At 41.9% G+C, this 16,208-nt stretch overlaps 1 protein-coding gene across 3 annotated transcripts in view; it reads left to right on the top strand.

Moving 5' to 3' along the window:
• The window catches only part of LOC114569835 (uncharacterized), a 37,548-nt gene that overhangs the window by 12,257 nt on the left and 9,083 nt on the right, over positions 1 to 16,208 (top strand). For 2 of the 3 annotated variants that reach the window (XM_028599933.1, XM_028599931.1), the window contains exon 1: positions 14,464 to 14,496. The exons of the other annotated variant lie outside the window; for it this stretch is intronic. In XM_028599933.1, coding sequence (XP_028455734.1) covers positions 14,468 to 14,496 — 29 coding nt within the window. In that variant the 5' untranslated portion in view covers positions 14,464 to 14,467. Of the gene's footprint in view, positions 1 to 14,463; positions 14,497 to 16,208 lie in introns of those variants that run through there. 3 annotated transcript variants of the gene reach the window in all.

Raw genomic sequence — 16,208 nt, 5'->3', positions numbered from 1 at the left:
CTTTCTGGTGAGAGGCCGAGCTGACTGGATGAACAGCCTGAGATCAGGAAAGTGCTCCTCTACTATGGGCAGCCTGGCTCCCTTAGTGCTCTCCAGAAACTTTTTAATATCCACTGGCAGATAAGGAGTCTGATGAGTGATCAGCTGGTCCTCCTGAGTCATAATAAAATCACTTTCTGACTCTGGTGGAGTGTTTAATACTTTGCTTGTTTTATTAGCTTTTGAGCGATTTGGCACAGAATCAATCAATTTCCTCTTCTGCGCAATTTTCAGCACTTCCTCATCAGACATCTCCTCGTCATCTACCAGCAGATCCAAACTCACTGACACGTTTTCATTCATCTCTAGGCCTACTGTGTTCACGCACTCATTTGTTTTACTTAGATCAGTGATCTGATTTAGTGTAGGCCTACTCAGTGCCTCATCACCTGAAGTGGAGGGGCCATCAGTCAAGATGGAAATCACGACCACCGGAGCACCCTGGGCCACCGTTCCCAGCAAATCTCCCGCCACCGGCAAAAACGCCCCCATCGACGCGGCCACCGGTGCCTGTCGATCCGCCGGTACATCTCCATCAACCACCGGGACGGCGGGAGGCACGGCCAGGGGATAGCCAGCTGCAGCCCCCGCCGCCGGCAGCCGCCGCTCCACCCCCCTCACCGGGCAGAAGCGAATCAAATGCCCCTCCACTCCACATCCAAAGCATTTCATCGTTTCCGATGAGGCAAAAACCATATAAGTAAAACCCTCCACTTTAAAAGAAAAGGACAGGTTTAGATCACTTGTCGTGTCTTTGAGTATCATGTACACCTGTCTCCGGTGACACACGACGTGCTTCAGCTGCGGGGATTTGCAGCCCAAAGACACCATTTTTATCGGAGAGACGAGTTGTCCATAGCGGGGTAACTCTTTTACCAACATTTCATTTTTGATGAACGGAGGAGCATTCGAGATCGTTACCCTTATGGCCGGACTAACCAGCGGGAGAACAGGAGTGAAAGTGTCTTGGATCACTACACCGTTCTCCACCACCTCGCTGACTTTAGCGGTACTGTCCAGAAAGATAACGATCGCTCCGTTCATACGGGAAGCAGACTTAATGCTCACTGTGGTGGATGACGTAGTGTTGAAGGGGAGCAAGTTTGTCATTCCGTCATCATTGCGTAAACAAATGCTCCAAAAGATACACAAAGGCCACCTCGGAGAAGTCAAATGTAAACGACGGGCGAGAGAAGTAATGTACTGGCCGAGAATCCACCAAGACATCAGCCAGACAACAGAGTCATGTGAACTTTGTCACACTCACAGGCCAAAACAACAAGCTGAGCCGCTGATGACTCATCCGGTGCCCCACAGACCTTACTACAAGGTGGGAATCGACCTATTTGACTGTGACGGAAAGAGCTACATGTTGGTCACCGACTACTTTTCAAACTATCCAGAAGTTGGAGCGCTGCAATCAACATCAAGCAAGGCAGTAATCAGTTATCTCAAGACTGTCTTCGCCAGACATGGTGTCCCATGTGAGCTGTTTTCGGACAATGGGCCCCAGTTTTCCAGTTGCGAGTTTGCTGCCTTTGCCAAAGAATGGGGGTTTCAACACTCTACGTCGAGCCCAACCTATCCGAAGTCCAACGGCTTGGCAGAAAGCTCTGTGAAAACAGTAAAAACCATGATGAAAAAAGCGCAGGATAGAGATGACTTTCAGAAAAGCTTACTGATTTATAGGAGTGCACCTCTGCAGAACGGACTATCACCAGCTCAAATGCTGATGGGTAGACGCATTCGCTCTAACCTACCGGTAAATGAAGACTTGCTTACGCCCGAAGGCACGCACAAGGTCCGTAGAGTTAAGGAGGAACAAAAAGCAAAACAAAAACGGCTGTATGATCGAACGGCAAAACGCCTGTCAATGCTGAAGCCGGGTGACATGGTGCGTCTCAGGGACATCTCGACAGGCACATGGAGACAAAAGGGTCTAGTGGAGGAGGAGGTTGCTCCACGCTCCTACAGGATCCAGACGGAGAATGGCTTGTCTCTGAGGAGGAACCGCACAGATCTTCAACTACAAACGACTGAGAAGGTCAGTGAGCTCAGGAGACAGTTCGGCAGGACACGGCTGAATCTACAGGGCTGACTGACAGTGGTCTGACAGCTGTGTCTGCATCACCAACTGCGATGACACCTTCAGAACTGTCGAAATCGCCAGCTATGGAAGGACAGGCTAGACCTAAGAGACCTGTTCAGCCACCTCAGAGGTTGATTGAGAGTTGCTAAAGTCTCTTTAGTTGGGTTTTGCCGACCAAAGGGGCGACATGGGTCTTGATGTTCGTATTTGTGTTTATATATATATATATAGGTATATATGTAAAAAAAATAAATAAATAAATAAATAGTTTATGTTAGAGCACTTTAAGATGGCTATGGGGTAAATATGACTTCGTTATAGGGGGAAAGATGTGATGTTATGAATACATTAAGTGAAGAACTGCATTACCCAGCATGCCACAGTAGTTAGGCATGTGCGGAAGCCTCAGGGAGAAAAGGGGGTCAGAATGTATCCATGTGGGTAGCACGGAACTGTTATGTGCAAGTTGTCGAGTAAATATAAAACTCAGCATTCACACCTCGTCTGCTCATTATCAAGTCAAGCAAGACAACACAAAGTCCAGGGTAAATACTGAAGAAATGGCCTATAGCTTATAATATATAGGGGAGAGAAGGGTATGTTGTCACACTTTTCACACTGTCGTAACATTTACTGAGCACCATACATCCCAATAGTATAAATGTCAAACCAAATGAAAGAACACAATTGTTCAACATTATTGTTCGTTATTACGTAATTGTTACATAACTGTCAATTTCTTTTACGTAATCGCGGTTTCTTATTGTTATCCGCAATTAATTGCTGATGTTAGCTAAGGTCCTTTTGACTGGTAACTGTTGATTTTGTTTAGATGTGCCACATTGTGATTATATAAGTGATTTATTGGTCAGACTGTTGAGCTAAAGCTATGCTATTTCTTGGGGCATGGTTTACTTCACATGGCTGTGTCCTCGTGTTATTACATTATCTGGGTCACATGACGGCGATAAAACTAAAAGCTGTATCCTGGAATTCATCCAAAGGTTGAATTTGTTAAATAAGTAATTCATCAATACATGTTTTTAGGTTTGACTGAAAGAGACAATTACATTGTTAATTGCAATTATTTTGAGACAATTAATTGCACAGCAAAATTTGCAATTGGTCCAGTAGAACGGCTGCGTTCTGCAGTCAGTGGAGATACGCATATTGAATTTAACCCTTGTGTTGTCTTCCCGTCAACATGGAAAAAAACCAACCTTGACGCCTTTTTTTTCACAGTCAGCATCAGGTTGGATATACGTAAAAACCATCTCATATGACGATATTTCCTTTATACATATGCATTTTTCTATCTAACATAGAATCTAACGGCTCAGTTCGACTGCATTGATCAATAGGTCAGAGCAGTAACCTTTTCACCTCTTATGTGCACCCAGAGCCTACCCCTGTACACAGGGCCCCAACAGCACTTCCTCTTTCCAGCTGTGCAGGTTCAGACAGACAGTTACACAAAGAAACTTATGTATCTGAAGCCTCTTGCAGACACTTCCTCTTTCCAACTGCGGGGCCAAATAGGCAGCTTCACACCGCAACTCACACTAAAATGTCTCTAAGCATGTTTATAGTAATATCAGTAACACAAAAACTTAGCACGATTATATTTCTAAAGGCACATTAGCACTCATAAACCAAAATCAAAAGCAGTATTATAGTCTCAAGAGCAGAAATATATTTTAGCTGTTTTTGGGTTAACTCATGTCAAAAGCAGAAGCACAGTCTCCACTGTTCTTGAGCTGATATATTTTCAAAAGCAGAAGTATAGTTTTAGCTGTCTTTTGGATTAATACAAATACATTTCAAAAAGCAAAAATATTTCAAAAAGCAGGAATATAATTTGTAATTGTTTTTTGGATTTTCACATACTCTCGTTCAACAGTCTGCGGTAAAGAACTTCTAGTTTGACCCAAAGTCATAATGACGCCGTTCCGGAGCGGAGCCGCAGATGTTCTGCAGCCAGTGGAAATTGGGAGTAATGAAGTGGATAAATGTAAATGTGGCTTTGTTAACCCTGCGTTGGTCCTCGGTGTGTGCGGATTGTTTTTGGCAATGTACTATATGGGAAGGGCAGTTGCAGGGCTGGTTCTAGCCCTTTGGTTGCCCTAGGCGAGATTGAGTTTTGTAAGCCTACTTCTGCCAAGTCCAGGGTAAATACTGAAGAAATGGCCTATAGCTTATAATATATAGGGGAGAGAAGGGTATGTTGTCACACTTTTCACACTGTCGTAACATTTACTGAGCACCATACATCCCAATAGTATAAATGTCATACCAAATGAAAGAAGGAAGTCTTGGGAACATATGTTGTATTCATAACATTTTCATATCTTATCTCATTACGGAGTTGTAGACTGTTAAATAGAGAATGTACACTTGTGACAATTTGCCCCGTCGGCGGGTAAATTGTCACACTAGATTATCTAAAAAATAAGAACACAACTCATTTGTGAATATTGATTTACAGAACTGGAAATATAAACTATCATGCCTAGAGAAAAAACAATACACATTTCAATCAAAACACATTAAGTGGCAAGACCACTTTACTTTGAACTTCAAACTCTAACGTTCTCTGGCTTGCACATAGATTCATGATAACTGAATGGAAAGCTGCAAATAACTTGCTTAACTTAACATGTTTAACCTGAATCAAACAGATGCCCTGTATTTGACTAATCAGGCTCATCTTTAGAGTCACAATTCTGGCACACATAAATTGCCTGGCCTAAGGTGCAAGCATTATGGGCCCATTTGTTGCATTTTACCCAGGTCTCTTTTGGACGACGAAAATGGCTCCACACAGACGAGGCAGAAGCACTCTTGTATAATGTTTCTTTTTTTAGCTGCCTTGTTCTTGTAGGTCCAGATTTTGACTCCTCCCCCCCCCCCCGCTTTCCCCAAAGTCATTGAGATAACTTTCCCCAAACTGACATGTGCTAATGCTGGCTTAATCTCAAGGTAAAGTCACCATAGCAATTCAGCTAAAGTATCAAAAGACACGTTATTGTCTCCTCTATTTTGTGCAAAATAATTATTTTTAACATTCATACCTAACAAAGTTGTATTGCATAAAATTTAAAGTGTAATTGTTTTACTTTTTAAGCATAAAAATAAGAAAATTGTGCTAACCTCAGATTAGAGCAACCTTGACCACATGTGAACACGAAGTTGACTTTAGAAGAAGAAGTCACACAAAGTGGCTATTTGATTTTTGAGATAGAGCTTCTAGTGGTGGAGTTATGAGCAGTGTGACAACTTACCCATGTGACAACTTACCCCGCTCTCCCCTACATATACAGTAGGCCTACATTTCAAGTCATAAGTTGTATAGTCAAATAGTCATATAAGCTACCTATATCAGTCATATCAGTTTCGGTACGACAAAGTGTGGAGAACCCACGTGTTTGCTCAATTAAATCAAATGTATTTAAATAAACAAAGGTAAACATGCAATCAGTTTATCGGTAATGTGTGTAGTGCACGGATGTGTGTAGGTGTAGCAATGATAGATCGCAAAAGTAACTCAACCCAAAGTCCAAACAAACGAAGCAATCTGGAAGAGGGACTGCCCAGCCACACCTGTTTGTGTTTAAGTGTGAGCAATCAGTTCATCCAGGTGTCCACATATTTTATGATAAAAAACAAAAATTGAAAACGGGTCAGTTTGACCCAAAGTCAACACAAGGGTGGAAACCTAATGACTCCGCCGCCGTTCCGGAGCGGATCTGCAGATGTTCTGCAGCAAGTGGAAATTGGAAGTAATGAAGTGGATAATTGTAAATGTGGCTTTGTTAACCCTGCGTTGGTCATTTTTTGTGAGATTGTTCTGAGGTCACTTTCACATGCAGGTTGTTCTTCAATTCCCCTATATTTGTCACAGCTCTATGATACTGAAAGTGAGATAGAGGAGAATGTGTCAGAGACTGAGGATAATGTTGAGGAGGACCCTGATTATGAGGCATCCTCCTCCGAAGAAAATGAGACTCTAGGGTTGACCCTTCTGTTGTCTCTCAACCACCAGCAGACACGTTACCTTCCAAAAATGGAAAATGATGGTCCCTCTCCCCACTTGAACGACAGGGTAGACTTAGTGCTGCTAATGTGATAAAAAAACTTTTCAGATTCCTGGCCCCACCAGATATGCTCTCAGCCACATCAAAGATATTTTCATGAAACCATCAGTTTAAAAAGATATACTTGAGATGATAAATTTAGAGGGAAGTCATGTGTATGTGGATAGATGTGGATATGGCAGACCTCCATGCTTGCATTGGGTTGCTCATTTTGGCAGGAGTGTACGAGTCAAAAAGTGAAGCAACAGCAATCCCGCGGACAGTGGAAGGGCAACATTCCCAGCCACATGTCTCTGAAAACATTCTGTGTTTTCTCCCATCTCATCCGCTTTGATGACAGAGAAACGAGGTAGGGCCGACGGGAGCGAGACAAATTGGCAGCAATACGGGATGTATGGGACAAGTGGGTGCAGCGATCACTCTTTCTCTACAATCCAGGCCCCCACGTGTCTGTGGATGAATGTGCATATTAAAATTATTCACCTGAATGATACATGAATTCATTTTAATGAGTTAATAAACCCCATGGACTGTAATATTTCAGATGTGTTTTGAGCAAGATTTCTGCTCATGTTCAAAACTTTGTGCACATTCAAAATACAGCATATCTCATTTGTGTTCTCTGAGGTTTGGAGGAGTCGTGATATTTTGAGAAAAGTAAAGTGATAATACAATAGGCTATTATTTACAAGAATACAGTGACTATATTTCAGAAAATGATCCACCTGCCCCATAGTCTGCTGTGCATTACGTGATATCTCTGCTGAGACGGTAGATGTCAGACCTCCTGCCAGACACAGAGCCCCGTTTGGGACGCTGGTCTCTGAATGAGACAGTTTAGGGAAGTGGCTGTAGGCTACGCTGTCTACATCGGAGGTGGAAACACAAAACTACGCAGAAATAGGGACACATCTGCCGCAGCATGCCCACAGCAGAGCGCGTCCATTATAAACCTGAAGCTGCACAGACCAGGGAAGGCGCGCTGCAGCTGCTCCGTGTCTGTCCCGCTGCTCGTCTCTATTTCTACAGAGAGAGTGGACACCAAGCTTCAGAGCTCCGTGTGTTTGAGTCTGACCCGCGTAATGAAAGGTTGACAAGTAAACGTGTGACTGAGGGGGCGCCATAGGATGATCATGTTTAATAAACATTTTTATTTCGCTCGTGGTTCTAATTCTATTATTAATGGGAAGTAGACCTAAGGGCGACACGGCGCCCCCCAACACATTTGACGCCCTAGGCAATCGTCTAGGTCGCCTATTTATATAGCAATCGCCGGCCCTGGGCAGTTGATGAATGAAAAGGGTATTAGACAACAAGTTTTGGCTATTGTTTTTTTAAGCTACGTTCAGTCTGTTATTCCAAAGACTGTGGGGACAAAGACGTCTTCTTAGCGGCATGCTAGTGATTACTGTACAATGGGAAACCAATGGTTATGTGTTTGTGTGTCCTCACTCTCCTCATTCCCTCGTGCATATCCTCCATCCCTCTCTCCCTGGAAAAATAAAAAGTTTCGGCTGACAAAGCATTTCATTGGATCCACCATCACAGTGTACATGGGAAAAATTAAAGGGGGGAGAACTCCTAAAATGTCTGGGTCCACTTTTCCATTTAGATCCTATGATAAATGAGCTAATCGGCTGTCACAGACAGTCTGGCGAAGTCAGTCACGGAAAAACGGAAAAACGGAAAAACACTGACCAGACGTCAGTGTTTTTCCGTGCCGTCGTCCTTCATTTTGGCAGATTTGACATGTTTAATCGGCGGGGCGGGCACTGCCGGCATTCTAAGGACTCGTGAATGCTGATCAGTATATGAATGACACTGGTTGTTACACTGTATCATGACGTCTGGTGGAGAAAAAGCAAAAAACTTCTCTGACTTTCAGGAATTGCTGCCAATTGAATTATAATTTCGGCCTGTTCTTGCACAGTGTATGGAACCCTGATCTATAGACTACATATATTAATAATACGTCCAAAACGGAAGGCATTACGGCACTCAGGGACAGCTTCGATATACCAGACCTATATGATAAGATTTAACAGAACTATATATTATATCCAAACAAGCCTTCGTGATGAAGTTGAAGAATATATATAATATTTATTTAAAAAAAACACGTAGCTGTCAGCTATTTCCCTCTGAAAACAGCCAGTTTCCCCCAGAGTGGCGAGGACCTGTATTTGGACTGGGTTGGCACGGTTCCGGCGTGTTCCCCTCTCTACTGGACCCAATTCAGTACATAGATCCAAGAGCTCAGCTTTAGGGAATTTAAATCGGCATATTAGCCAGTTATCATGGTCCCTGAAGTCTCTTTCTCTCCTGATTCTTCCATTAGTGTAGTCCTCCTGCAGGGCCAGCAGTGCCATCATGCAGCATTACGCACGGGTTCACCGCAGTATTTATATGTTTACAACAATTTGTGATTGATAACACCTTGCCAAAATCACAGCATCAACTAGTGGTATCCCCCACTCCGAGTTACAATTTGAAGACGAAAGAATGTGTAATAGGCAAACACACTTTTCTTCATGCAGGTTTTTTTTTTTATGAACAGTATTAAAGTTCGGACTGATAATGAGGACATTAAGGGTAACGATTGCGCGAGAGCTTAACGGCTGTATTTTCAGAATTTTTACATTTGATGATATATGCACAGTATTAAAGACAGATATTTAGTTATTGTGTACAGGCCAAAAGTTTGGACACACCTTCTCATTCAATGCGTTTCCTTTTATTTTCATGACTATTTCATGACATGAGATTCTCACTGAAGGCATCAAAACTATGAATGAACACATATGGAATTATGTACTTAACAAACAAGTGTGAAATAACTGAAAACATGTCTTATATTTTAGATTCTTCAAAGTAGCCACCTTTTGCTTTTTTTATTAATAAGGGAAAGAATTCCACTAATTAACCCTGACAAGGCCCACCTGTGAAGTGAAAACCATTTCAGGTGACTACCTCATGAAGCTCATTGAGAGAACACCAAGGGTTTGCAGAGTTATCAACAAAAGCAAAGGGTGGCTACTTTGAAGAATCTAAAATGTTGTTTTCAGTTATTTCACACTTTTTTGTTAATTACATAATTCCATATGTGTTCATTCATAGTTTTGATGCCGTCAGTGAGATATATAAAAATATATATATATATAAAAATATATATATATATATAAAAAAAATATATATATATATATATATATATATATATATATATATATATATATATAAATATAAATAAATAAAAAATGAAAAAGTTAAATAAAAATAATTAAATACAGGCAAGTCATTTAGTTATCCTCAAGGTAGCACTACACATCTTCCCAGTCCACCGCAGAAACCTCATCAAAATAGTCCATGGAAGACCCAGGTACAATAGAATTCTCTCACGTTTCCTCTGAGTGAGTATTTCATCTTTTCTAACTTTAAATGATACATGACGTCGTTAAGCCACCTGGTGTGGGATGGAGATTTTTGAGCCTTTCCAATTCAGCAGGATAAGGCGTCGGGCTAGTAAAGTTGTAAATGTCACCACTGTGTGAGATTTTCCTGACCACCCGGAGTGGGAGTCAACAGGCTTGGTCCCGAATAGGACTGTGACTGGATGGATTTCAGTAGCAATGCCTAAAGCGTCTCTAAGTGACGTAAATACCGCCTCCCAGAATGTTTATAAGCGAGGGCAGGCCCAGTACGTGCATTAAGCAAGCTGGAGCACTGACATTTTTTGCATAACGGATCTAGAGAGGGGAACAGTTTTGCCAGTTTCACCCTGGAGAAATGCAATATGTGAACAATTTTAAATTGTAGCAAGCCGTGTCTGGAGCATGGTGAAGAAATGTGCACCAGTCTCAGAATTTTGCTCCATTCATCATCTGAAAAGCTGAAGCCCAGGTCCTCTTCCCAAAATGCTCTTATGTTAGCTGCTGTCTGTGGGTTTATGCCGCTTATGAACGTGTAAATGAGGGAGATGGCGCCTCTCTTTGGCCTTGCTATGGCCAGAAATTCATCTAGTGATGTTGGGGTTGCCAAATGGGGAAAAGCTTGATAATTATGTTGAACAAAATGTTTTATCTGAACATATTGGAAATTGTCAGAGGCCTTAAGGTTACATTTTTCTGAGAGCTGACTGAAAGAGGCAAATACCCCATCTATGTTAAGGTCTTGTATGTAGCAGATGCCATTTGAATGCCAAGCTCTGAAAGCTAGGTCGAGCTTTGAGGCTCTAAACAAGTGATTATGCAGTAGTGGTGCCCTGAATGAGATGCCCTGTAAGTTAAAATGTTTTCTAAATTGTGTCCAAATCCTGAGAGAATGAATTACAACGGGATTGTTAATGTTTGTCTTTGTAGCAGACTTTTGGTATGCAGTGGCAAGGGAGTAGGCTGGAGTGAAATTATTTTCCATCCTAACACAGCTTGGTGCCCTATCTCCCTGACTGTGTGTCCTTTTTTGTTCTTTCTAGATGAGGCTTCTTGATCCTGGGATGTTTGAATTTGGATATGGCTTTGTCTAGCTCTTTGAATTTGTTCAAGGGAATACAAATATAAGATAGAGAAAGCAGGGAACAATGTTTATTTTGACTAGGTTAATACGCCCCACCATAGACATAGGGGTAGTCCTCCATTTTTTGAATGAAAGAAAAACCCACTCCACCCTATCAAATGCCTTCACCACGTCTAGTGACAAGACCACTTCAGGTGCCCCCACAGTTTCCCTCGTAAAATGATGTCAAAGTGCCTGCGGGTGTGAGAGGAGGAATGTCTACCTCAAATGAACCCAGTTTGATCTGGTGATATGAGAGAGGGGAGGATCCTCTCAAGACGCCTAGCAAGACCTTTGGCGATAATTTAGCTAGAAATAGCTGCCTGAATTTCATCCTGTGTCAGAGGGCGTTCTAAATCCACCCTATCATCCTCATTAAGTACTGGAAAGTTTAGGTTTTGGAAAAACACTGCTATACTCAAGATTTGGGTTGCATTCAGAAGTGTAAAGGTTACTATAATAATTGACAAATGTGGCATTAATCTTTTTTTGTTGAGTTGTAAAGTTCCCAGACAGGTCTTTAATTTTTGGTATGTCATGAAGCATAAGACTGGCGAATTTGATGGGCCAGTAATTTTCCGACCTTGTCACCCTGCTCATAAACCAGGTGGCGTGCTCTAAGCAGCTGTTGTTTTGCCTCTTCAGTAGATGCCAGGTCAAACATGCTTTGCAATTTTAGCCTTCTCTGATATAAGTCCGGAGAGGGAGATGTGGCATTTTTTTATTGTGGGCAGCAAAGCTGATAATATGGCCCCTCAGAAACGCTTTAAGTGTTTCCCAGAGAGTTCCAAATGTGGTCTCCCCTGAGGAGTTTGTGCCCATAAATACCTGTATATGTCCTTTTTAATTGCTTCTGTAAACTCTTGGTCGGACAACATGAGTGGATTTAAGCGCCAGTTTCTGTGTGGTATAGGGCAGTCAGTGAAATGTAAGTGAAATGAAACGGGGGCATGGTCTGAGATAATGATACTGTGATAGATTGTCTGTCTAACCGAGGGAATTAACTTAGTGTCAAGTAGAAAAAAAATTGATTCGGGAGTAGGTCTGTTGTACTGTTTGGATTTGCAAATCTCCAGGGATCAAATAGACTGTATTCCTCCATTAAATGTTTGATAGCTGTGGCTGTTTTAGACAGAGGAATAGCCCTTGGTGAGGATCGGTCCAGAGCAGGTTCTACAGCACAATTAAAATCTCCCCCTATTATGAGGAGATGGCTGTCAACATTCGGGAGGGTGGAGAAAAGTTTGTTTATAAAATCATTGTCGTCCCAATTGGGAGCATACACACAGGCCAAAACGACCTGCTTGTTACACAATTTCCCGGCTGCTATAACAAATCTGCCATCTTTATCTGATATGACTACTTCGCTAACCCAAGGTCTACTGTTCCGTATGATAATGGCTGTCCCTCTAGGCCATAGGTCACTAACTGGCGGACCGCGGTCCGGATCCAGACCTAGAAGCCGTCCCATCCGGACCCGGACCAAAACAAAAGATTATGAATTAAAACCTGACGGGCACTTCTATTTTAATATGCGCAGCTTTTGTATTCTTTACGGTAGTGGTTTAGTGGATGAGGAAACGCACAGACCAATTGCATGTGAGTTAAACCATCCCACGTGATACCACTCAGCCAATGAAGTCTTCGCATTCTGGGGGGTAAACATTGGGACTCTACAGAGCGCAGACAGATGAGAGAGTGAGAGGCAAGTTACACAGGAAAAGAAAGTTGGGTTAAAAAGATAGCGATACATGTAGAAAACAAAGGGAGTGAAAACAGACGAATGAGACGGAGAAAGGGAGAGGTACAGACGAGTGTGCCGGAGAAAGTTGAGGAAAATACGAGTGAGACGGAGAAAGGGAGAGATAGACGAGTGAGATGGAGAAAGGGGGTGATAGACGAGTCAGCTGTTTATGAAATGTCATAAAGTCGTAATTATACATGAGCCGTCTGCTCTGATCTCAGACGCTCTCTCTCCCCCCTCTGAGGCTAAATAAGTGGAACATGAAAACCGCGGGTCCCGTGAAATATGACAGCTACAGTTTATCGGCAGACAGCCTCTGCTACCGCGAGCGTTTTTTTTTTTTTTTTTAATTTGAATATTAATTTTCACCTTCGAAATTCCTTTTTTAAAAACTATTCGAATATATATTCGAATTTAGAATATTCGTGGACAGCCCTACTCCAAACCAACATTAAAGGAACACGCCGACTTATTGGGAATTTAGTTTATTCACCATAACCCCCAGAGTAAGACAAGTCGATACATACCCTTCTCATCTCTGTGCGTGCTGTAACGCTGTCTGACGGTTCCAGCATTAGCTTAGCCTAGCACAGATCCTGCAGGTAACTGGTTCCAACGAGCCTACTGCTCCCAATTGTGACAAAAGTGACAAAATAACGCCAACATGTTCCTATTTACATGTTGTGATTTGTATAGTCACAGCGTGTACAAAAAACAACGTAACATGAGACACAGCCATCTTCTAACAGTAAACAAACCGGGAACTATATTCTCAGACAGGCTTGCATATCACTCCGCCCAAGTACTATATTCTTCCGCTTGAGAATATAGTTCCCGGTTTGTTTACAGTTAGAAGACGGCTGTGTCTCATGTTACGTTGTTTTTTGTACACGCTGACTTATATAAATCACAACATGTAAATAGGAACATGTTGGCGTTATTTTGTCACTTATTCGGAGCAGTAGGATTACTGGAACCATTCACCTGCATGTTCTGTGCTGGTCTGATGCTGCTGGAGCCGTCAGATAGCATTACAGCACACACGGAGATGAGAAGGGTATGTATGGACTTGTCTAACTCTGGGGGTTACGGTGAATAAGCTAAATTCCCAATAAGTTGGCGTGTTCCTTTAAAACCGTAGTAATCTTCACCCAGCGTTAAGTTTTGTTGCTAAAGTGTGTGTAAAATGAGTGATGACGTTAAATCATCTGTGTGATGTTTATGTTTTCAGGTAACGTTACTGTTGAGTTCAAACAGGCCTGCGTGTGTGTTTCGAGAAATATCTTTATACTGCAAGACTATATTTATTATATTAAGTTGGATATTAGATGTAAAAAGAAGGAAATGGTTCCAACATTGTACTTTAGATGTGTGTGAATTTCCCACACCAGGAGTAATTTAGTTCTGTTTTATAGTGATCCATTATCTGTTCAAAAAATGTTTTATGTTCTGTGCAAAATGTTCTATTAAAGAAAAGACAGAAAATAAATATTTGTGTGTGCTGTAAAGTGGATGGAAAAAATGAAAAGAGTCAATTGATTTCACCTACCAATATAAGAGGAACGCAGCTCTAACTAACACAGAGTTGAAAGTAATCGGGCCTGGTGCCGGATTTCTGGCATATGAATATTTTAGAAAAATAAATAGATTAAAAAGTCCACATGGGATTTGTTTTGATGCACTGGATTTAATCATCGAACTTCCACCTACCAATGAAACGAGTTATAGCCAATCAAATGCAAAGTAGGGCGGGTCTTTGCCGAAAAGCGAGAGTGCGGTGTGGTCTCCGTGGTCAAACTTGGAGCATGTAGATACAGGCAGCTTTAGTTGAGAAAGGAGTTAAAACAAATAGCGCTGGGCATGAATAGAGGACAAGAGGAAAAGGGTGGAGACGGGAAGCTGTTATTAGCACTTGGTGCCTCAAACTGAGGGAGCCGGGTGCTTCTGCAGCGCATGTTGAAGGATACCGGACGGCAGCAGCGGTAAGACAGGGCTGGCTAGTCATTAGATGCTAGTCACAAAAGCTTCGGTCCGTGCACCCTGTCATACGAGTACGTTACCGGCAACGGCGACTACCAATAAGACTTTACCTTTACTGACCGACCGTGATACTGTAGCTATCTGAAGCCCAAACTACCTTGATAAAGCTGTCTGTTTGGAATTAGCATGGCAGGTATTTAAACATAACGGCCTTGTCCCAGAGTTTAAACGTCTAGCTAGCTATATGAAAAGATAAACAATGCCACGTTTTTAATACATTTAAATAAAGCAGCTAATATCAACATGGACAAAATCATGAATGTACTAATTCACTTTTTTTATGATGACCTGGCCAAAGTAGTAAAGTTTAGTTTTCACAAAGATTCATTGTAGGATTATGATATTATTGCAATATGTAAATCCACATTGACTCTTAATTTAACATATGGTTGAAAGAAGTAAAAATGTATCCAAAACTTTTTAGTTTTTATAAATTATGACTTTTATTATTGTGTAATGTCAGAAGGACTTTAACTGTTTTGCCAGTCAAATTAACTTATTGAGTGCATATTGAAATATTACACTGTTGGTTGGCAAAAAAGATCCCCGTGGTTCATCTCTGTAACTCTGATGTAGTTTCCCAGTCAATGAAGTATGAAGGGGACTTATTGTGGCAGCTCATCATTGTCTGGTTAAATCCCTGTCTATTCAGCAGAAACGCTCATCTGCTGCCGCGCCCCTCAGAGATGGACGCAAGAGACCACACCAGGCTGACATTTTACTGAACTGCAAGAATGAACCAGAGTTTGCAGTTTTCTCTCGTTTGGAGGGCGTGTCTCTCGTTTGTTGTCTGTGTCACAGGTGATAGCCTATCAGCAGAGACGTGTCTGGAAACCCGGGGTAATAAACGCACCCCCGTTTCAGTTTTAAAACGTGTGTTGCTACGTTTTGTCAGGGCCGAATGCGTTGAAACTGTGGGTCGATGAAGTTGCTCTTGCCATCATCTTTGTTTCTGATATTTTAAAATATGATTTTACATTTTTATTGCCTCACCAGGCATGGCTTCCTGAAACCGCTTTATTAGTGAAACAACTTCATGATTTAAGTGTAGTTCCCCTTGAAAATGTAATTTAATTAGCATAAGGCATTTAAACACACGATAGGCTCGTTCGCGATGGGCCAGGTCTGTGCAGAATCAATCACCGGTGATCACCACCCGTTGCATGCTGGTTAACAGGCACGTGCACGCATACTGTAGACATGCCTCACCAGGCATGATATAAGTGTAGTTCCCCTTGAAAATGCTAAAACAGGAAGGAAAGAAAAATTGCAGACGCTGTAGATGCATAAATTACTCATATCAATATCACTTCCCTCGTCAGGACCAAGATCTGACCATAATTACACGGGTGCTTTCCATAAACTGTCGTTGCTTTAGCCTATTATTGCAGTTGCAACCCTAGCAGTGAAGCGATCGTGAGAGCAAATAAAAAAATATAAAAACATAATTCAAACCGATGTGCGCATTGGCGACACACGGCTCAAGAAGCCGACAAATAGCCGATAATGTAATTCCCTCCCATTAAAATATATATATTTCATAAAAATACCCATCAGGGAATGTTAACGGGGTTGTCGGTCTCTAAATGTTTTAACTTTTATGAGCACACACTCCCCCCCCCCCACCTCTCTCTCTCTCTCTCTCTCTCTCTCC

This window comes from Perca flavescens, chromosome 15, assembly GCF_004354835.1.
Source record: "Perca flavescens isolate YP-PL-M2 chromosome 15, PFLA_1.0, whole genome shotgun sequence".
In the NCBI taxonomy this organism is placed as follows: domain Eukaryota; kingdom Metazoa; phylum Chordata; class Actinopteri; order Perciformes; family Percidae; genus Perca; species Perca flavescens.
The sequence above is the reverse complement of the archived record's forward strand: the minus strand, read 5'-3'. Positions and strand labels throughout refer to the sequence as shown.